The sequence below is a fragment of the Sorex fumeus genome, unplaced genomic scaffold (genome assembly GCF_029834395.1).
Source record: "Sorex fumeus unplaced genomic scaffold, SorFum_2.1 ptg000128l, whole genome shotgun sequence".
In the NCBI taxonomy this organism is placed as follows: domain Eukaryota; kingdom Metazoa; phylum Chordata; class Mammalia; order Eulipotyphla; family Soricidae; genus Sorex; species Sorex fumeus.
The window spans coordinates 54,995,794-55,020,515 of NW_026606185.1; the positions used below are offsets into that span (position 1 = coordinate 54,995,794).

The 24,722-nt window shown below is 36.9% G+C and overlaps 1 protein-coding gene across 2 annotated transcripts in view; it reads left to right on the forward strand.

Annotated features, from left to right (window-relative positions):
* DCC (DCC netrin 1 receptor) overlaps positions 1–24,722 on the forward strand; it is a 1,215,565-nt gene that overhangs the window by 993,044 nt on the left and 197,799 nt on the right. For both annotated transcript variants that reach the window (XM_056138055.1, XM_056138056.1), the window contains exons 13-14: positions 6,987–7,128; positions 18,634–18,744. In XM_056138055.1, coding sequence (XP_055994030.1) covers positions 6,987–7,128; positions 18,634–18,744 — 253 coding nt within the window. The remainder of the gene's footprint in view (positions 1–6,986; positions 7,129–18,633; positions 18,745–24,722) is intronic.

Sequence of the window (24,722 nt, forward strand, 5' to 3'; positions counted from 1 at the left end):
TATAATAACATAAATATTATACATATAATATAGTACACATTCTATACTATATAGTATATATACACAATATTACATATCAAATGTATATTTCATATACATACATACATACATAACACTGTAGCACTGTCTTCCCATTGTTCATCCATTTGCTCAAGCGGGCCCAGTAACGTCTCCATTTTGAGACTTGTTGTTACTGTGTTTGGCATATTGAATATGTCACAGGGAGCTTACCAGGCTTGGTCGTGCAGGCGAGATACTCTTGATAGCTTGCCGGGCTCTCCGAGAGGGGTGGAAGAATCAAACCCAGCTTGGCCGGACTGACTACATGCAAGGCAAACACCCTACTGTGCTATTGCTCCAGCCATACATACATATATATTAACTACTATGTATTATTTAATATTACATATTAAAATACATAAAGTACAAATTGTTACTTTTATTCTAAAGCGATACTTAGAAAATGCCCTTCACAATATTACATAGGCAGTTGCCAGTAAGAACAGCCTTTGCTTCTGCTTTGGTTGTTAGTTGTCCTTTCAGATACTACTGTCACAGTGAACCCTAGCTGGCTTGGGCCTTTGGAAAACATACATAAAATCAGCACACAGACCCTCGGATGTTGGGAATTTATTTGGGTAGTGTTTATTTAACTGCCAGTACAGTTATATTTCTTCCATAAACTGTTGCGATTGCAGTCAATCTGCAGGGGCCTGGTGATGTCAGGGGTTCACTGCCCCACCATGCAGAAGTCCATGATGTTCGTTCCTGATGTCCAAGTGTCTCACAAAATCTAGGGGCTCATGATGCCCCTGGATCACTGTGTCCACAATGTCCAAGGGTCCATAATATCCATGTTCCACGATGCTGAGGTGGCCAGGGGCCCCATGTCTCAAATGTTTATGCTGCAGATGTCCAGTACTTAATGTTCAGTGCTTTTGATGGACCTGGAGAGCTGGAAATCTGCATCTGTTCCTCACTGCTGGTGCTCACTGATCCCTGCTTTCTCTGTTTTCCATCCATGCCCTTGTGTGAATTGCCTGCCCATACCCAGGTATGAGTATGGGTCAAGAAAACTGGGCTTCTTTGTTCTTCATCCTTTCACATGTATGAATTTATTTTCCATCTTTTCCATTTCTTATCTTTATGGATGTGACTATGGGGTTGGAAAGACTAATTTTATCTCCTATTTGTCTCACTTTAGTTATTCCTCTGCCTGACTGGTCATCACCATAGAGGCAAGATTTAAAATGACTAATTGAATTAACTGAATTATTTGGTGCTCCTGTACTTCCTGGAACACTACAAGTCCAATGGATTATTTTAAGACACTATCCCAGTATATGTATTGTTATTCACGAAGTGGCTTATATCAGAAACCTGAATGTCATCCTTGATAACTTTTCCTCCTGTGCATTTGACATTCAATAAATCACCCAGATGTTCCAAAAATATATTTAGTATATTTTCATTTCTCTGTCTTCCTCTAGTCACCACCTTCACCCAAGATCTCTTCTTTGCTCCCCAGGCCTGCAATTTCATTGGCTACAGCAAGAAATGTGATGACATTTCTATAGTGTAAAAATGTAGAATAAACATTTATATTGTCACTATTGCTCAATCATGCAGGTGGAAGAGAATAAATTTAAAAATAGGATATTAGGTAATCTGTTTTGGTGCTCTTTTTGCTCTGCAAATGAAAAAATGTTTAAAACAATACACAAATAAGTAGAACCCACCACTTTGACCACAATCTCATGATCTCATGAGCTTATTTTCTTCCAATCTTTATTTACCTTTGCCTTTCTTTAGTTTTACGGACTCCTCTCTCTCTCTCTCTCTCTCTCTCTCTCTCTCTCTCTCTCTCTCTCTCTATTTCTCTCTCCCCTCTTTTGAAGTATTTACAAGTCATGGCTTAATTATTATGCACCATCACTCTGATGGAACTGCTAAGTATGTTCCCATTGTCTCTTTTAATCCAAGCTACACTCCTTTGAGGTGGTTACTGCTATTAACTTATATTACAGATGAGAAAAGTTGGACTCAGGGAGCTTAAGTGGCTCATTCACTGATAAGGAAGAATGCCTGATATGGGCTGTGAGCAGTGCCACACTGGAAATGTGGGGATCAATTAGTTATCTATGGCAATATTCTGAGCAACGGTAAATTAAGATCTGAATTAGGACAGTGGCAAAGGGAATATAAATAAGGGGACAGATGGAAGATGCAATGAAAATAAATTCCTTTGAAGTGCAGGTGGGGCACTCTTTAATAAAAATCCACGTGGCCTCATGAGTACCGAAAGCATATTTCATTCTTCAAGCAGCTTCACATGAGAGGCAACAAGTCACCAGAAATATGAAGCGGAAGTAGGGGGTAAAGTTCAAAGGTGATTTTGAATGAAGAGTCAAGATCCTTAGATTCCTATGTGCTAGATATTTCCATTTGCTACAAGGCTCTTACTTTATCAAATGGCACATCGAGTTTCCTTCTATAAATTCTCCAAAGTCACATTCACATTTATGAAAGGACTTTGTACTACGAGTAATTGTGTTTGAAAAGGGGTTTCTCTTCCCCCAGAGTTTATTCTCGGGAGAGTGAAAACAGAATTTGCATGTGCAATGGGATATGTAAGATTAAGAACAGAATGCAATGTGACTTCTGAGAAAAAAAATTTGTGTTTTGAGATTAAGTTCTCCCTCTTAAGTAAGGGAAATAACTACAGTCAAGTCACAACCAGTTAGGATTGATTGTTTTAAAAGTCAAAGATCGTGTGTTAAATACTTTTAATAAAAGTCATTTCCAGGATTGCCCATGAAAACTAGGAAATGTTATAAGGATATCCCTATAGCTGTGAGAGCTTTAGGTGACTTGGTGATGAAAGAGGAAATGAAGTCTGATTTGCTGAGCATGGAAAGAACAGTCTTCCATAAAAATACTGAATACTTCCAGGTGGCATCACAGAACAACAGAATTTATTGACTTACCGTATAGCAGAAGAACCTATACAGAAAGATTTTGACCATCTGCCGATACTTCCATGAAATCAATGAGAAAGCATAATAAAATTAGCTACTACTCATAGATGAAGATGAATAAATATGAAAAATTACTTCCAAAGATGAATAATGTCTATTAAGGGGCTTACCTCTGGCAGTGGAATATAGAGCTGATTCTGTTAATTAATTGCTGTTAGACATTGACATTAAGGTATTGGCTATGTGGGAATAATTTATGCAATCACTGGAAATCCTCAAAAATAATAAAGAAAAATTATTATCTGTCAAATACTAAGTATTGCTCACATAACCATTGGTATAATTAAGTTCTCTAAGTTTATCAAGTGATTTACAATCATTTGGTAGACATACTAATCACAATTATTTTCCTTTTTCCAATATGTGCTTTGAGATTTAATCATATATAAGAATTATGGGAGGTCACTCAGAAAAGCCATTGCAAAGCGTTAACTGGAAATCTTAAGATTCTTCCTATTGGTCTAATGTTTGAATGTTTGATATATTAATTTGTATTTCCATATTCTATTTGAATTCAATTTTGACTTTAAATAACAAGCCTATTATTCTAGAAAATGACTTTTCTTGATGTTCTAGGTAGAAGTTATCAGAAGGCCTATTGAAATACACTAAAAAACTAATTATTTAAATTAAATTTTATTTATTTTATAAGAGAATTTAGGTGAATAGAAGTGTGAATCTGAATAGTTATGTTAGTACAAAATAACAAAAAGAACATTAGTGTAATCAATTAGATTATATTCTAATGATTTACAAATGGTGATTTCTGGCCATTCATTTAACTTTGTTCCTCATTTACTTTCTACGCAAAATTGTGAAGAAGTGAGAGTGTCTTCTGTAAATTTCTGAAAACAATGAAAAATAAAAATTAGTAGCAAAATATAATGTAAGGACTAACTAGTCATCTAATCCGATTTTCACTGATTTATGAAGCATTTAATATCAAACATAACCAAACAAGTATGTGGAGGGGGAGAAATGAGCCTGTTCATATATCACAATCACGATCACAATCATCCTGTTATTCGTCGATTGCCTCGAGCAGGTCCCAGTAATGTCTCCTTTGTCCTAGACCTAAAATTTTTAAAAAGTGCCATATTCAAGGCTCTTTCAGGGTTAGGAGAATGAGACACATCATTGTTACTGGTATTTGGAATATTGGGTACGCCACGGGGAGTTTGCCAGACTCTGTCATGTGGACAGGTTACATTCGGTAGCCTGCCAGTCTGTTGAAAGTAAGAATGAGATAATAAGATGTCGCATGGCCGCAAATGCGGCCAAGGGCTTCTAGGAGCTGGGTTTTATAGTCTCTTTTATATATGTGTATATATATATATATATATATATATATATACATGTATATATGAAGTTATAAACTCTTGAGAGTGAATATAATACATTATTGTTTTATTTACTAATTTATTTTCTGAAGAACTTAACCGAAATTTAAATATAGTGAGTATACCAACTAATCACATATCCTTTAAACACAGATTAAAAGGCTTTATTTTTTTCCCAGTATGCTATTCTATGATACTGTTATGTAAGAAGACTGACTTGATCTGCTTAAAGGCTACTTAGCCTCCATGTATTGATGTTGTGCACTATCATTACACCTTGCCCTTGCTCTTGATATTTCCTCTGTCTTAAATGTCTTTCCTAGCACAGCTGCGAATTCTTACATTTGAAGGATGTTTTCTAGATAAAGGAGACCCCAAGAAATAATTTTTCTCTCCATTTTTGTTGTAATTATGCATCTGTCTATTTTATCCCTTGTGTTTTGTGTTTTAATTATGAGTGTACATGCACAATCTATTTCTTCAGCTGGAATAGATATAACATGACTTATGCAGGTCTTTTCTTGTCTCAATTAGTGGTTTCAACTCAGAAAAAGTATGTAATATACCGTGAATGAATTATACCTCGATAATTTAAATTTGGGGGCGTCTTGATCTCCCATGGAAAGCAGTGTTAAATAGTGAAAAACAGCAGCATCAGACTCATATTTTCTGCTGCAGATTACACCTGTTTCAAGTACTGAGTACAAAGCTTTAAATTACTTAATCTTTCTGTGTACTCGTTTACATAATTCTACAAGAGACCATAACAAACTTGCATCATTTGTGTGCAGAATTAAGAACAGCATTTTTTTTTTACCTTTTTTACACTTGCAAATTCAGAAAATAGAAGAAAGGTGTTTGGATCTGTCTGATATGCAACACTCCATTCCAGTGTTCTACACTAGTATCCCATCCAGTATGCCAACCTGGTTCTCATCCCTAAGTCTGATCCTACTGTCCTGTAGTATCCCATTTGCCTGGCAACAATCTAGTACCCTAATCACATAGCCATTACTTGATTGGACGGAGGAGGGAGATTTTTTGTGGAACAGTAGGAAATTCCTGCAAACCATTACTGATATGCAAACCACAGGTTGAAGGACAGGGATGAAAAGTGCTTAAACCACTAACAGGTCTATAGTAAGTACAAAAGAAGAATGATCAAGATTTAATAAAATATTTATTTTCTAATATTTAAATAATGAAGTTAGTATAAAGTATCTCAGTAAGTTATACTTAGAAAATATGTACTAACAACTTTAACTGACAGATTCTAAATTTGTTTTCAACTTATCTTTTGAATATTTAACTTTATGACCAAATTATATTTATCATAAGCTTTACGAAAATATTTTATTATCCCTGTGCTTCTATCCTGCTCATGGATTTAGTTATGTTCTCTCAGATTATCTGAGTATTAGTGACAGCTTTTCAGATCTATTTTCTTCTCTAAGCACGAATGTGGTTTCCTTCAAGTCTTACGTTCTTGCATGTTTTTCCTCTTGTCTTTTCATTTAAGGATTTTGTTTTGATGTTTCCCAGTCTTAAATTATCAGCTTACATGAAATTTAAATACTGAAATGCTTATCATAGTTTATAAATTTTAGTGAATATATGAGAATTATACAGGGACGAAGTTGTTCTCTAAGATCAATGTAATTTCTCTACAGAAATTCATTATTTGACAGAATATTAAATAAATGATTATTCCTGCTTGGGTAGTGGGCGTCTGGTTTCCATTGCTCTTGATCTCTTGATTACAAGTGAGAGAAGACTTTGGGGTTTTTAGATTGTTGCCCTCTTGTTCTTTACCTTTCTCCCTGGTTCTCTTCATGCTGTCCTTTCTGAATTTATGCCCTCTTATTCAATGTCCTTAGGAAATTAAAATCTAAGCTCTCCAGTTTTTAGGGGTGTGGGGGCTCCTGGATATGGTAGGACTTCCAGTTCATCTGCTATTTCCACCTTGTGACTCAATCCTTTCTTCTTCTAATGAATTTAAGAAACAACAATTCTCAGTGTTCCCAAATTTTGACACACAAATAATTTACATTTGTTTTCCATTAATATCTCTTAATGAGGTATTTAGAATTTTTATTTTTTTGTTGTTGTTCATTTGTTTGTAGGCCATATTCAGCTGTGCTCAAGGATTATTTCTGGCTCTGCACTCAGGGTTTACTGCTGGTGGTGCTCAGGGGATCATCTGTGGTTCTAGACATAGAAACTGGGTCAACTGGTGCAAGGCAAGCACTTCCCTGTGCTTCTGTCTCTCTGGCCCCAAGAATTTAGCTTTTCTCTTCATTTTACTCATCACATTATTTGCTGGAGTAGCTCATCTACTATAGAACCGGTCTCTATTTCTTATGAATTATACCTTTTCTAATTTGAAATGTGGTATTTGCAAAGGTGAGACAATAATGTGTGTTTTTGTCAAAATTTGAAAAACAAAAATACTTTCCGACAATAAGAATCTTATATGGCTCATAAGAAAATGATTTCATATGATTGTATGCTTCTCTGCATTATTTATGCGTAGGTTCGGGGCCGTTTTGTGAACTCTGTCCCATTCGTTCTTTGTTTAATGTTTTAATTTAGATCTATTATTTTACAGAGTATCAAAGTAAGCTGGTTGCCTCCTCCATCAGGAACACAAAATGGATTTATTACCGGTTATAAAATTCGACACAGAAAGACAACGCGAAGGGGTGAGATGGAAACCCTGGAACCAAACAACCTTTGGTACCTCTTCACAGGTCAGTGATCAGGTGTTATTGCTTGTGAGGTTCTGGTGTATTCAATGCTTTAGGAATAATATAAATTCTCAACTTCAAGAACTATTTTTTCCATGACAGATAACATTTATTGTTCTAAATAAGAATACTCCATATATTTCTTAAATTGATATTCTTCATGTACTTTCACTACATTTTTTACTTATGGGTTATCACGATCACGATCACGACCACCCTGTTGTTCGTCGATTGCCTCGAGCAGGTGCCAGTAACGTCTTCTTCGTCCTAGCCCTGAGATTTTTTTTTTTAAGTGCCATATTCAAGGCTTTTTCAGGGTTAGGAGAATGAGACCCATCATTGTTACTGGTATTTGGCATATTGGGTATACCACGGGGAGTTTGCCAGACTCTGCCGTGTGGGCATGTTACATTTGGTAGCCTGCCAGTTTGACCGAATTAGGAATGAGATGATAAGATGATAAGCTTCCAGGAGCTGAGTGTGATGATCTCTGGATCCTGGCCGTTGTTGGAGTTACACGGCAGTTGGTGGGTGTAACTGTCTAGTTACTGGCAGGTCCAGTCCCAAACTGTACAGGCTTGGAGATCTCAGCCCCGGGTCCCACACACCTGGGTTCCTCTGTCAGTTCTTTTATGCGTGAGGCTCATCCAAGTGTGTGGAGAGTGCTCCCAGCAAGGCCTTGGCTGGGCCTCGGTGGTCTTCAGCTGTTGGGCCCTGGTGGAGACAGTCAGGCATAGGGTAGGAGACTCTGTCTTGTTCTCTCCCAGGAGCTGAGTGTGATGATCTCTGGATCCTGGCCGTTGTTGGAGTTACACGGCAGTTGGTGGGTGTAACTGTCTAGTTACATGGGTTATCATCTTAATAAATATATCATAAGATTTTTATACATATTAGTGTCCATGTGTTGCTGATTCAAGGATAATTGTTACTGTCAAATAACAACAGCAAAATCTCATGTGTTACCTGAACCTTTAAAAAGTCATCTGCCCAAATAGTACCAGGTTTAAATCATGCCTACTTTATTCCTACTAGTATGAAAACAAATTCACTTTTGTAGAAATATTATTGGAACTCATCATAGGTCGAGTTTCTTTATGAAAACTAAATCTAGTTTCCATGCAGCATTTAGGAAATGTGATTTTTAAATAGCACTGTAGCACTGTCTTCCCATTGTTCACCGATTTTCTCAAGTAACGTCTCACAACAAATTATGCGACTTGTCGTTACTGCTTTTGGTATATTGAATACATCACGAGTAGCTGGCCAGGTTTGCCATGAGGGCAAGATACTCTTGGTGCCTTGCCGGGCTCTCTGAGAGGGGTGGAGGAATAGAACCTGGATCAGCCACATGCAAGGCAAACACCCTACTACTGTGCTTTTGCTCCAGCCCATAGTTTTTAAATAAAATAAATAATTGTATATTTTCATTAACTATGTTCACCTTCAGTACAAGTAATCATCTCAGTTTCTTGGTAAACAGAAGTCTTAGTAAGCAGAGACTATGATAAAATTTCAAAGTAAAGTCTTTGGGGTGCAAGACTAACTAAACAGTAAATAAATAAAGAAAATTATCCAGGAAGAAACATCAAATCATGATGGCATATTATTGAGTTAACTTCAAGTTTAGAATTTAAGAAAAACAACACCAATAGAGTCTTTTGATCTCATGGTTATCTCTTGAGAGTGGGTGCACTACTGTGTTTCACAGTGAATAACTACATAGGGTTTCTCTTTTCAATCATCCTTGACAGAAAGATTGTTAATTATTCTGCATCTCCAGGCAGCATTCTGCAAGTCAGAACTACTGGTAAGTGTGCAAATGTGGGATGCTGTTCTGTTAGATTAAGACTTTAATGAATATTAGTTTGCTCTAAGGCACTAATAGTACTTCTAGTCCTAAGCAAGTATGGTCTTCTGCCAGAACCTTGGTAAGCAAAGCATATGACAGGGACTCATGACAAGGACTGTTGGATGAAGTTAAGCAAATCTGGACCTTGGCCAGGACAACACATAAACTGAAGCTCATCATGTACAGCTAAAGAATAAAGTAAACCATCACTGAAAGTGAGAAAGTAATCCCAGATTTATTCCTTTCTCTTTCCAGTACTCAGCAAACTTTGGTGTGAAACTATCACTCACACAAACACACATACACACATATATACACCATACACATACACATAAACCAGACACACACATTTCAAGCCTCTCACTGTACAGTGTGACTTGACTGAAAATGTTTTCTTTCCTTATTTTCTTTAATTTTTGCCTTTAATGCGTATAAAATTTTCACATAATGATGACAATACTTCCCAGCTAGAGTTAGTTATCTCAATAAAATATTCAAAAATATTAATATAAAAAGGATGGAAGTATATAGCAGCAGGGAGGGCTATAAGAAAAATCATCATCTTATCTTTTCCCCTAATGAAAATATGGGAAAAGGCAAAATAATAATTGAGTAAACATGAAAGGATATGTGCTTATTATGATGTTTAATATAATGCGGGGATATATGTGATGTACATGGGTGGGGCATTTGCCTTGCATGTGCCCACATGGCCGACCCAAGTTTGATTCCTCTACTCCTCTCTGAGAGCTGGGCAAGCTACTGAGAGTATCCCGCCCACACAGCAGAGCCTGGAAAACTCCCCATGGTGTATTCAATATGCCAAAAACAGTAACAATAAGTCTCACAATGGAGATGATACTGGGTCCACTCGAGCAAATCGATGAACAACAGGACAGTGCTACAGTGCTACATATATATATATATATATATATATATATATATGCATATGTGTGTGAGTATACATGTATATTTTGTTCTCACATTTATGATCAAAGTTTCCAAAGTTTGGAAGTTTATATATAAACTGTTCATATATGTGTTTTTGTTATTTTTAATAATAAGTAATGTCCATGAAACTGTTACTTTAATAGCAAATAATAAGAACAAAATAACAATTATTTAGAATTCATAGATCTTGGCAAATCTTCAGTACATTCAATTCAGTATCTCAAGCCAATCTTTGTTAGGCTTTCACGTTTAGGATTTTATGACTACAAAAGTTATTTTTAAAAATAACTTTACAGGGACTGGAGTGATAGCACACCGGGTAGGGCATTTGCCTTGCACACAGCTGACCCGGGTTCAATTCCCAGCATCCCATATGGTCCCCTGAGCACCGCCTCGGATAATTCCTGAGTGCAGAGCCAGGAATTGCCAGGTGTGACCTAAAAAGCAAAATAAATAAATAAATAAATAAATAATAACTTTACAAAGGAACATATACCAGTCTTTCCATTTTTTCATTATCTTCAAGATCCTTTATTAGTTCTAGCAATTTCATGAGAAATTATCGTGAAGGTGACGACTCAAAATAACAGAAATGTATTATTTTAATTTGAATTAGGCAGAAGGCTAGTAAGAAGGCATCAGTGGGGATGGGTGCTTCTGGAGATCCCAAGAGAGCATTCATCCTGTGTCTGCCTCCTAAAGTCTGATGATTACTGGCAATCCTTGGCATCTCCATGCATCTCTCTCAATCTCTGTCTTCCTATCTGCCTCCCCTTCCTTCTGATGTCTCTTTGGTCTCTCCTTTTTTAATTAGGATACTGGCAATTGGCTACTGATCTACTGTAAATCCAGGATGATTTCATTCTAAGATCCTGACCTAATTTTATTTATAAATTTTCTATGTGTAAGGACACCTGCATTTGACATTCTATCTATATGGTTTTGGTGGGGCGACTCTTGAACTTACTGCAGACTCCTTTTTATTATTATTTTTCTTTTTAGGGTAATCATTTTGAAAGATGTCCTCTAATGAAAATTTTTTGAAAATAAACAACTAAGTTCTACATTTATATTTATCTAAGATATGTGTGACAATAAAAGCTTGTAATCAGCACTTGATAACCCATCACCATGCTGGATTAATATTACTCCAGGCAAGGCAGAGATATGGGATGACTTAATTAGCTTGTTACAATTAGCTTCTTATTGCAATAGCTCATTCCCATATTTATTAGATTTGTAGAACTCTGGACTCCAAATATGGTGCCTTCATTCCCTTCATTTCAGTATACATAAAATGCATCTGGGAATGTAAATATAATGTGAACAGTTATATTTATAACTGTACCTGTTATGTATTGCAAAATAGTCATACAGAGTCTAATTTAAATTTGAGTATGAATAAAACCTGGCAGGAAATAGCCTCATATCCTTAAAACATTAAAAACAAGTTTTGCATAACCTCTGCCTTCTGTTCCGCTGCTTTATGACCAACTGAAGTAATGCCTGTGGCATGGCTAAATACTCTGGGAATATCTTCAGTTTCACAAAACAGCAAAGGACCGGGAGGTACTGCAAATTGCTAGGCAGTAGGCAAGGATTTTGACCCATGCTCAGGATATCTTTACTAATTCACAAACTTTGTAGCGAGCAAAAGTAATTGATTATCTATATGAATCTAGGGCACTTTAAAATGGACAGGAGTTTTGCCCGTAGTTTCAATACCTGTAAGATACATGGATTTATTGAATTGGCTGTTAGAAAGTTGAAAGTGCTCGATTACTTTGTTAGGGTGATATAAATATTCAGGTGTAAAGAATCAAACTATTTTTTTCATCTTCTGTTTGACAGGTGTTTTTTGTTGTATATGTGTATGTTTTGCTTGGATAATGAGACATCTGCAATAACAAAGTAATTTAGAGTTATAACAGCATTTTAAATCACTGCTATGAATTTTATGGAAGGAACCCATGTTGAATCATTTTAGTGCTGTTTTTAATTTTTAAGAATTCTTAAGAGAAGGTTGTTTGGGATTGAATTTAAGAGATATCTTGTTCTTCATAGCCAATATAAAATAAATATACATTGACATTTTATGAATAGAAAACAGAAAAACAATATCATAATAATTTTATAATGGAGTTAACTCTAGGGGAATAAAGTTTATTAACACTTTGAATACTGTACCACCATGTACTATAAGTTCTAAGAAATTAGAAATATGACAAGAATTATAGAACTTGAAGGAACTTAATATTGGGCATAGAAACTGCAGAAGTCTACTTTCAAAAATAGAATTTTTGTAGGTAAGAAAATAATTGGTACCTAAATCATACCTCCCTAAGAATAAAATTATTCTTAGTATCAGCTAGGAAACATATATGCATACAATTATCCTTGTAAGGGTATAACTAGGATAAGAAAAAATAAGCCGTGATCCTTTACTATCTTGTACTAATATAGTAATAAATTTAAAATAAATCTCATATATTGTGATACAGAAAATTATTCCTAAATAAAAATGAAATTGATGGACAAAGTCTAGTGACAAAGAATAAGACAAAGTCTTCATGTAAACAATCTTTACATGAAGATTGTCATTTAATTCTCAAAGTGCAATAAAATTGAAATATAGAAATGAGATCTGAGGAAATTTTAACACATCTAAAACTTGCCCAGCCAAACACATCTCACAGCTGAGAAGCAAAACATGTGCAGCCTAGAATTTAGAAAACACATTCTAAAGTCTATGCAAAAACACATTTTATGATTCTTCTCATCACTAAACCTTATACTTATCTACATACAGAAGAGGGTCATATGTTTAAATCTGTTAACAAAGTTAGAATCATGAAGTGTGGGTAAAGATATTTTAAAAAAGGAATTCAAGTCTTTCCTTTTTTGTAAACCCAACTGTGTTAAACTAGGAATAATCTCTAGATAATATTTCACTACAGCAGATTTGGTGGAACCTAAAACAGAATACTTCTAACAAGCAACAAGCATTTTGTTCACATTTTCTCTTTCCAAATGTATACCTGCTTTTTTTACAGGACCACTTTGATAGATAAATATTTAAATAGCTTTAAATGGGCTGTATAACCCAATATTAATTTACAAAATTAAAAATTTAGCTATATTGATATTTAAAATTGTTACTACTAATCCAGAATTTCTTGGGTGTTGTAGTTGGAGATTCCTCAGCTATAATGAAGAATAAAACAAAATAGTATTTAATTTAAATTGACGGTAGAGGAAAATTGACGGTGTTTTCAGAGTGACTTAAGGCAGTAACGTCTGTAGGATATTAAACTTTCTCTATAGATATGACAGAGAAAGTGATAGAGTACCTCTTCTGCTCTAAATGGTTGTAGGGGTTTTGGACTGGCCAAGTGAGATCCTATTTGGGAACCGTTAGATTGTTTCTATGTTCCAATGTTAACATCAAACTATTAATAGATTTTTGTTTTACTCAAAATTGAATGAATGACACTGCTAAAATATGCACTCAAGTATATAAATCAAACTTTATAAATATTATAAGGTAAAATTCTAATATCTACCTTATAGTGAAAAGTTTGTTGTAACCTCTATTAAAAATTGTTAGATTCTGAGCCAGTGAAGTAGTACGGGGTTAATATGCTTGTTTTGTGTATTGTTAACCCTACTTGTTCTCATGATCAACACCAGGAGTAAACCCTGAGTACAAAGTCAAGACTAAGCACCATCTGATGTGACCTACACCTCCCCCTAAAAAACTGAAAGATTCTGCAAGTAAACTCACATGATTTAAAGTCACATGAATGGAACCAAATATAGGGAACTAAAACAAGATTTACATATCTGTGTCAAAATATTACATGAGGCAAGGTAGTATGCCAGTCAGGATTCACTAAGTTAAACAAAATCAGTGGAGATATCTACTGAGATTATTGTGAAAAAGTGACTAAATTGATGATGGTGACTAGATTAAGTCTATGAGGTAGGCCATGAGTGAAAAAAAAAAAAAAAGAAAACATTAGAGTGCTCAAGCCAAAGTTGCTGTATACAGTTAAAATTTCTACTACAAGGAATTTTCCTCTAATAGTCTTTCACCTTCCGTATGCAAAATGGACTCAATAAAGGTTTTAGTCATATTCACAAAAAAACCTTCACACATTTGTTTGATTAACATATTGAGGACTTTAACCTATTCAGATTGACACATAAAACTGGTCCCTCATTGACCAGAGCTACTTCAGATCCACTGTTAGAAATAGTATTGACATAATTGTCCAGATACAGCAAAGAAATATGGATCTAAATTTCTTCTTAATACAAAAAAATGTATATTCTTGATGCACTGAAACTATCTTAGAAAAGACCACAATGAAAATCACAAGCTTCAGTGATTAGATAATCATTTCAACTCAAGTGTCTTCTCCGTTCATTGTTTAATTTCTCAGGTGAGCACTATAATCCTTTTTACTCAGTAATCAACAGGAGTACCTATGAAAGAATACAAAATATTAACAAATATCAGATCAGTGCCTTATCAACCAAAAGATAAGTGAAAGCCAGCATAATCCTACTTGGGAGATGACAAAGTTTTATGTTCCAAAGTGTCTATTCACTACCTTGTCGATAATGTTAGACATTGCCTGTGATAGGGAGGGCAAACCAGGTATTTGAGAGTTACTGAAACTACATCCTGTAGTACTTGGGGAACATGTATTATTAGTAACAGTCCAAAGCCTAGAACCTGCAAGAAATGTACAAGAGTACTTGAGTCATATATTTTATATATATATATTTTATATATATATTTTATATATCATATTATATATCACTGTAACTGTCATTGTACTCCCGTTGTTCATCAATTTGCTCAAGCGGGCCCAGTAACGTCTCCATTGGAGACTTTGTTGTTACTGTATTTGGCATATCGAATACATCACGGGTAGCTTGCCAGGCTCTGCTCTTGGTAGTATGCCGGGCTCTCCGAGAGGGGAAAAGGAATCAAACTCAGGTCAGCCATGTTGGCTGCATGCAAGGCAAACACCCTACCACTGTGCTATCACTCCAGCTCAATTTATATTATATTTTTACTTCCTGTTTTCTTTGCATTAAACACCCATTTGTGGATCTTTCACACTTACGGCTTGCGTATGGCTCCACATTCTCTCAGGCAGTACAATGAAATTTCTAGATATACACTAAAAATCTGTGGGGCTTCACTCCTGTATGAGGCTTGGCCCAAGTGGTCCAGAAAGTGACCTGGAGCGTGGCAGTGGCTAGGTAGTAGAGGTAGTGGAGATCAGCCTATGAGGTATTTATCTGGCGCCAGCAGGGTGGGTCCTCTAGGTGTGATCCCTGGGTTGCCAGAGATTGGTAGAAGCAGGCAGAGGATCTCTGTTTCTGGTCCTGTTGAGCCTGGAATCCAAGGTCAAAAAGCTCTGCTTCACATGATTCTGTGGGGCTTCACTGATGCATAAGGCTCAGCCTGAGTGTTCCAGAAAGCGTCCTGGAGTGTGGCAGCAGTGTACTCATCAATACACTGACTTGGCTCTTCACACACTACCTGTCTGAATGCAAGGTCCCATCCCAATGGATAAAACTAGCAGGATCATTCTACTGTACAAGATAGGAGACATCCACGACATTGGCAACTATCGCCCAATCTGCCTGTTGTTAGTCATCTACAAGTTGTTCACTCGAGTCATCCTGTATAGGATTGGCAGAACACTAGATGAAGGACAACCATGCAAGCAAGCTGGGTTCTGAAAAGGATTTAACATGGTCAACCATATCCACATGGTCACGGTCATGGTCCTCCCATTGTTCATCGATTTGCTCGAGCGGGTCCATTAATGTCTCCATTATGAGACTTGTTGTTACTGTGTTTGGCATATCAACTATGTCATGGATAGCTTGCCAGGCTTTGCCAGGTGGGCGAGATACTCTTGGTAGCTTGCCGGGCTCTCCAAGAGGGGTGGAGGAATCTAACTCGGGTCAGCTCTGTTGGCTACATGCAAGGCAAATGCCCTAACTGCTGTGCTATCACTCCAGCTGGTAACCAAGCTCATTGAGGTTTCTAGGGAGTTCAAGATGCCGCTCTGTCTAACATTCATTGATTTAAAGAAGGTCTTTGATTCTATTGAGACTGAAGTGGTCATTGAAGCCCTAGCCAAACAGAGCATTCAAATTCAGTCCATCAAGATCTTCTGCAAGCTTTATTACGAATTCACCACCAGGATCTCACCATTCTACAAGGAAGTGATAATCGACGTAAAGAAAGGGGTTCAGCAGGGTGATACCATTTCACCGAAACTCTTCAGTGCCACCCTCAAGCACGTCATGTGACAACTGGTATGGGAAGAAATGGGAGTAAAGATAGTTGGTCGGCAACTATACCACCTTTGCTTCACTGATTACATCATTCTAATAACACCAAACATTAGCCAAGTAGCACAAATGCTGGTCAATTTGTGTGGAAAGATCGGACTGCAGCTAAATCTCACCAAGACTATGTTCATGAAAACCGAACTGGTCCCTGATGTTCCATTGTCTCTCAATGAAATGAACATCTCTGAATGCAGCAGTTATGTGTACCTGGGTCGAGAACTCAACATGAGGAACAACTTGACGCCAGAGCTGTGCAGGAGGAAGAGAGTGGTGTGGAACACCTTCAAGAGCGTTGAAGAAGTTGTTAAGAGGACAAAGAAACTCCAGCTCCGGGCATATTTCTTCGACTCCTCCATTCTCCTTACACTAACATATAACTCAGAAACCTGGGCCCTACGAAAACAGGACAAGAATGCTATTCAGGTATCCCAAAGAGGAATCGAAAGAGCTATGCTTGGACTATCATATTTCACTCAAGTGAGAGAAAGAATCCAGAGTTTCAACCTCCATGGATGATCAAGAATCAGGGACACTGTCTTGTTTGCCAAGGCATCAAAAATCAGATGGGCCGGACATGTAATGCGATTTAGAGATGACAATTGGACTAGAGCTGTTACCGACTAAATTCCACTGACGTCAAAAGAACGAGTGGCCGCCCACCTGCAAGATGGTCAGACTTCTCTGTCAAAACCCTGAATAAATAGTTTGAGGCTCTTCGTGTTCCTGGTTGGAGGAGATGCCATTGGGCTACATTAGCACATGACAGGGATGAGTGGAGATGTTACTGGTGCCTGCTCGAGCAAATTGAAGATTAACGGGATCACAAGTGATACAAGTGATACACTAAAAATATCATTAACAACAAAAAACAGAACAGCATTAACTCCATTTTCACAGTATGTCATCAAGGAGAGGAGCTGGAGCGATAGCACAGCTGTAGAGCATTTGCCTTGCATGCAGCCAACATGGCCGACCCGAGTTCGATTCCTCCACCCCTCTCAGAGAGCCCGGCAAGCTACCGAGAATATCTCGCCTGCACGGCAGAGCCTGGCAAGCTACCTGTGTGTATTCAATATGCCAAACCCAGTAACAACAAGTCTCACGATGGAGACGTTACTGGGCCCGCTCGAGCAAATCGATGAACAATGGGAGGACAGTGACAGTGCAGTGACAGTCATCAAGGAGCATTCATTCTGCTTGTAAAATTAGAACCTTAATAAAAGGATAGCATTTCATGTTATAAGTTATTTTGTGTGGATATGTTAATCGAACTATGTGTTGAATATTTTTTTTGCAACAGCACTGCCATTTCACTTAAAATACTCTCTTTCAATAGTATATTATAGTTCCTCTTGCTTCAAGATTTATTCTTATTCTGGTGTAAAAATCAATGAATATTTAACTTTGTTTATAAGCACCATATCTCAAATTGTTTGTGCTCTATGAATTTTATCTGGTCCCAAAGTTTTCATCACTTCATGTTACTAAGGAAAACAGATTTTACTTTTTATCTTTATCAAGATTGCTCAGCTCCTTGAGATACTAAGACTGTTCATTTTACCTGAATTGTGAATGCTCAAAAAAAATCATATGGTCTTTTTGATAACTACCACTTCTTTTTCAATAACCTGTGGACCTAATGAGCAACTTGGAGATTTAGGTAAAAGAGTTGTTTATGTAAAAGTTCACACTTTCCATACTAATGAGTCATGGAGTTCCTTTGCTCTGGCTATTTTCTCTTTTAAAAGCTGTGCATTCATCCTTGTGCACAATTAGTATATGTTCAAAATAACATACAGATATTTTCATTTTATGCTGAAGTATTGCAACAATGCAAAATAGATTAAGCCTTGTGTTGAGTTTGGTAGAGGAAGTCCTCATATTTTTTACTGAAGTACAGTGACTTTGATTTCTTTCTTTGTCCAAAGAAAACAAAGTCACTGACCTTGAGTGAACGATGGAGACATGAATTTTTAGATTGACTAGTCTTGATTTATAGGCAGGCGTATTTGGAGCTGTGAGAAAAAATGGTCCTTGCTATTTTTGATTATTTCCTCATCGTTTATATTTTATATTCTGCATCTGCCCTGAGGCTACTTTCAGGGATACAGTTTTATAAACTGAAAAAATAAATGAGAATATATGAAACATAATTTTGTTTCCACTGTAATATATCTCCCTGTTGGGCAAAATAATAGTAATTACTACATAATCACAAACAAAAGAAAGTCTGCCATTATTAAAATTTTTCTAAAACTTTTGATACCCAAATGCAACTATGGTTACTAACTAACCTTTTCCCCTTGTGGAAAATTCTTTCTTAGGTCTGGAGAAAGGAAGTCAGTACAGTTTTCAAGTGTCAGCCATGACGGTCAATGGCACTGGACCATCTTCCAACTGGTACACAGCAGAAACACCAGAGAATGATCTAGATGGTAAGACCTCTCCCCAGTGGCTATCACTTTTAGTTCTATCTTCCCTGTTACTTGTACACTTAAAAAACTTGATAAAGAACTGGAGCAAGTGGATAGGACATTTGCCTTGCACTTGGCCCACCCAGGTTCGAATCCCAGTGGATGGTCTCCTGAGCACCACCAGGAGTAATTCCTGAGTGCAGAGCAAGGAGCAACCTTGTGCATCATCGGGTGTGACCCAAAAGGCAAAACAAAGAACAAACAAAAAAAACTTGATAAGCTCATGTCAGAGAGATAATATGAGGGGTCAAGGTATTTGTATTCAGATCATACATGTTTGATTCCTGGCATTGCATTTGGTACCAATGAGATCTGCCAGGAGTGACCCCTGAGCAAAGAGCCTGGGTCAAGCCTGAAGTTTGTCTGTCTGGTCTCAAGACAAAAAAAAATGATAAGCAAAACAAAAATGTTGATGAACTCCAGTATTGAGATATTTATTGATTTAACAATACCTGTGATGCAAAATAAAACAAAAATGAATAGAAAATCTTCAGTGGTATAGGTAAAGGTAAAGGTAAAGGCCCTCCCGTTGATCGTCGATTTGCTCGAGCGGGCCCAGTAACGTCTCCATTGGAGACTTTGTTGTTACTGTGTCTGGCATATCCAATACTCTCGGTAGCTTGCCGGGCTCTCCAAGAGGGGCGGAGGAATCAAACTCGGGTCGGCCATGTTGGCCGCTTGTAAGGTGAACACCCTACCCGCTGTGCTATCGCTATAGAGGAAATATAAATTTTCTATGCATTAGTAATTATCCTAAGGATATTTTTTCTGTATGGTATTTTTAATATTTATTTCGAATACTTGACCCTGAAATTTCTCTATAAGAACTACCATCATTTCTTATAACCATTAAATAATATTACTTTAGATATTTATGCTTCTTCTTCAACACAGCATTATGTATTTTGACTACTCATGATATAGTCATTAATATATAACCCCTCATTTATATATTACTATAAAGACAATATGCCTTTGCCAAGTTTATACCATTCCGTCTTTTCTTAGGAATTATTCATGCATTTTTATCAAATATAAGCAAGGTTTCAAAATTAGCAAATGGAAAATATGTGGTAATGGTAGCAACAGGAGAATAGTCTAAAGTATAAAACAAACATCTGGATGTTGAGTTACAAATGAAAGAAATGAACATGCATAACATAGAGTTATATAAAAAAAAGAAGTAAATTATGATAGATAAACTTATTTGGGTATAAGGAGTTGGGCCACTCAGAGGGTTTATTCTTGACTCTGCTCTGAGGTTCCTCCTGGTTGTATACAGGGAGTAACAGAGATCACACTGGGGGTCTGCCCTACACAAGGCAACTGCTTTACCCCTGTGCTATTTGGTCTATAATCAATCAATTGAGAGCTGGTTGACTGAACTGGAGCCCTAAAGTGACATAAATAGCAAATTTGTGTGTCTAGAAACTGTGATGGCACAAGATGAGTATCTCAGTAACTGGTAATCAAACTCCTTGATTCCTTAACTAATGCATCTAATTATATTAAGGTTACCAGACCCTAAAAATGTTATATCCTTGCTCCCCCACCCCTTCTTCTCTTCTCTCGTCATTTTTATCTTGTCCTAGCTCTTCTTTCCTAACTTCTTCTCACTATCCTTCTCTTTTCCTTGTACTAACTCTTATTTTCTTCTTCCTTGATCTTTTCCATGTTCTCTTGTGAGATAAAGAAATTTGTCATGTATGATTTTAATTTACTCACAGACTGTTTTTTTACAAAATGATTTTAGTGGTAGGATACAAACCACAAGTTCTGTCTTTATAAAATTATAATCACTTCTTGGTAATGGTACATGAACCTAAATAATATTGATGGAAAACTAAATACCAGACACTACTAAACCCTGGGATCGAAGAAGAAGATGGTGATCATTTCCTTGTATAATTTAGAGTATAGATCTTTTAAAAAACATAATAAAGTAAAATAATAAAAACTAATTAATTTGTAGTTCAGACCTGTTTAAATTTTGGCACTAACCTATTGCTCAGTATGAAACAGAAGGCTTGATGGATGATTTGGCAAACAGGTCTGCAGAAGACTTACATTTGAGCCAACCAAAGGAAGAACAGGAATTAATAATGTATTTGAAATTAAAGGGGAATGAAAGGTGATATCAAGGTAGTTTAAAGTCAAGAGAGACGTGGTACTATGAGGGTTCTGAATCACAGAGAAGGCATGTGATGAGATCTGCAGGTTTTGAATTTTACAAGAGCAAATCTAGAACTTTGAACTCTCCTGATAATATCATTAAAGCAATAACTTTCTGGGAGAGAAAGTACAATGGGTCAGTCACTTGCCAGGCCTGCACATGACTCAGATAGAGCAGATGTCCCTCCCCTGAGTCTTCCAGAGCAGAGCCAGGAATAACTCTGAGTGCTGGTGGCTGTGGCTAAAGAAGCAAAAATTAATAAATAAAGCAATAATTTGCTCTTTCATAGATTAAAACAAATTAAATCTGTATTTTGAAGAAATGTTTCAGGTAGAAACATAAAAATATTTCAAAAGAAGGCAAAGGTGGGCTGAAATTTAGTACCAAGAATCCTAAAGGTATTTAGATGCAATACTAAGTCTTACAGAAAGGTGGCATGAATCTTAGAGCATGATTTAATTTGAGTGATAAAAAATTGAAACTTTATGGAGCTACACAGTCACACTTTGCCAAGCTTATGCCATTCCGTCTTTTCTTAGGGATTATCCATGCATTTTTATCCTGCATGTGTGTTTTTTTTTGTTGTCTGCATACTAGAAATTTGGGGTTCTAGAGGTAAAACAGTAAACAAAGTCCTGTTCTCAAAAGAACAGAGATTTTATTGAGAACAAAATCACGCATGATAAGTGTTCAGAAGAAAAGCTGAGCATGTACACAGAATGGCAGATTACTAGGAAGAAGCATTTTATATAGAAGATCTCACAGACCTTGAGAGTTAACAGTCACAGACCTGGAAACTCATAAGACCCAGCCCTATGGAGAAGAGACACAGCTCAAACAAAACCCTTAATATTGGAGCCCAAAATAGTGATGAAATATGATAAAGAGGCTAGTATGACTAAAGCTAAGTCATAAAGATGAGACTTAGCTGATGAACAAAAGGACAGGTAGCACATATAAATATCCTTTTTTTTTCTTTTTGGGTCACACCCAGCGATGTACAGGGCTTACTCCTGGTTCACACACTCAGGTATTATTCCTGGTGGTGCTCAGGGGACCATATGGGATGCTGGGAATCAAACCTGGGTTGGCTGCGTGCAAGGCCCTACCTGCTGTGCTATCACTCTAGCCCCTTAAATATCCATTTTCTACCCATAACATATTCGATATGCCAAACACAGTGACAACAAGTCTCATAATGTTACTGGGCCTGCTCTAGCAAATCGGTGAACAACAGGAGGACGGTGACAGAGCCAGTGACTTGGGAAACAACTTTTAAATATTATATATGTAGTTTTTTCTTTTTCAAAATTTTATGTTTTTTAATTAAATCACCATGAGGTGCAGTTACAAAGCTTTCATTGTTGAGTTTCAGTTATAAAATGATTAAACACCTATCCCTTCACCAATGTACATTTTCTACCACCAATATCCCCAGTATCCCTTGCACCACCTCACCTGATCCTACCCCTGCCTCTATGGCAGACAGTTTCCTTCTTACTCTCTCTCTACTTTGGGGCATTATAGTTTTGCAATATGGATATTGAGAGGCCATGATGTTTGGTCCTTTATCTAATTTCAGCACACATCTCCCATCCCAGATGATCCTTCCAACCATCATTGACTTAGTATTCCCTTATCTATCCCAGCTGCCTTGTCCCCCAGCTCATGGAGCAGACTTCCAACTATGAAGCAATCTTCCTGGCCCTTGTCTCTATTACCTTTGGGTGTTAGTCTCATATTATGTTATTTTATATTCCACAAATGAGTGCAGTAATTCTATGTCTGTTTCTGACTCATTTTACTTAGCATATTATTCTCCATGTCCATCCACTTATATATGTTTTTAGACTCTTATTTGCTCCTATAGAAAACATCTTGTTCATTGTTATAGAAGCATAACTTAGATAACATCTAAGTATTTAGCTCAGACCACTTGGCTAGTAATTGTGGTGTGGAAATTATAGTCTAGGTTTGTGAGTCGACATTTAGTACAAGCTATCAGAGAAGAGCCTCCATTTACCCATAAAATGGAGCTCATCACCGTGAGACAGTTATTCAAGCAAAAGTTTCTAAGAAATGAGGTCATATCATTTACCCAAACTTAAGGGACTGTATCTCTTCCTGGAAGAAATGAAAACAAATGGAGCAAAGGTGCTGAAAGGTCCTATAAAATAACCAAGATGAATGGGACTCTCCACTTGACTTATGTGCTCTTTCTCACTATGAATGATTCACAATCATTAAGAGCAACCAAAATGTAAAATCTTAGCTCCTTGAATGGTACAAAGCTTTGATTTAATTGCATGATTTTCATAGCCATGTAATCAAAATATAATCCAATTCATGCATGTGGTTTAATCAAGAATCTCTGGGCCGTGCTCATGAGTAGAGTCATAAATGCTGTTTAATTGAATTTGTTTGAACTTTGCCGTGTTCTTGTCTTAATGGTGTCCTCTTGTGCATGCAGCATTAGTCCTTTTTCTTTATTTGAGTTGTGATGTGATTCTTATGAATTTAAACTCCTACAGTGAGCTGGACTGTTGGAAGTACAGATGTAAGTGAACTAGGAATAACTCTTAAGGCATAAGTACAATACAGGGAAAGGTGTATGGCTCAGCATAGTAGCTATTCTTCCTAAAATACATAATTAAGCAAATTATTTCTGCAATGATTAGTTTAAAATATGCACTTACTCCTCCAGAATTTATTCCTTTAACAATCATTATCTTAGTACATTTCAACACATTTTCTAATGTAGCTTCTTTTCTTATTTTTCACTTCGTCATTTAGCTTATGATTACTTGAACAATTTTTATTATTTACTATCATTGTGCAAACCAACCATAAACAAAACAAACAAACACTGTCCTCTCGTTGTTCATCAATTTGCTGGAGCAGGCCTAGTAACGTCTCCATTGTGAGACTTCTTGTTACTGTGTTTGGCATATGGAATACTCTCAGTAGCTTGCCAGACTCTCTGAGAGGGGCAGAGGAATCGAACCTGGCTCAACCAGGCTGGCTGCATGCAAGGCAAATGCCCTACCGCTTGATAGCACAGCGGGTAGTGTGTTTGCCTTGCACGCAGCCAACATGGCCATTACAGGTTCGATTCCCAGCATCCCATATGGTCCCCTGAGCACCGCCAGGAGTGATTCCTGAGTGCATGAGCCAGGAGTAACCCCTGAGCATCGCCGGGTGTGACCCCCCCCCAAAAAAAAAGCAAAATAAATAAATAAATAAATAAAGTAAAGGTTGGGGAAATGTGTATTTAAGAGAAACCAGCCATATAAAGAAAAAATGAGCAAAAATTTAATGGGAGAAAGTGAGGTATATCAGTAATGTTCTCTGTATTACTGTTTGAGATTTTCACCTTAAAACATAAGGGAAACTAATTGTCATTTCAAGACATTCACTTACATGAGATGGGACAGAAGTTTAATTTGCTTTCTAAAGTAGTGTTTTGCTTGCCACAAGAAATTAATGCGATCAGATATATTTGATCATGTTTTCTTCACAATTTATTTATCCATGCTTTGTTTTCACTGAGAGTACCTTGAACTTAATTCAATTTCTCTTCCATCCTCCTGTCTTTCTTATTGTTTTGTGTTTGGGAGGGGGGGAGTAAGAGAGGGTGAAAGGCACAAAACCAGCAGTTTCTAGGGCTGACTCCTGGCTCTGCGATCAAATTAACACTGATGGGCTCAGGAGACAGTATAGGGTGCCAGGGTACACATGGATCAGCTGTGGGCAAGGTATGTGCCCT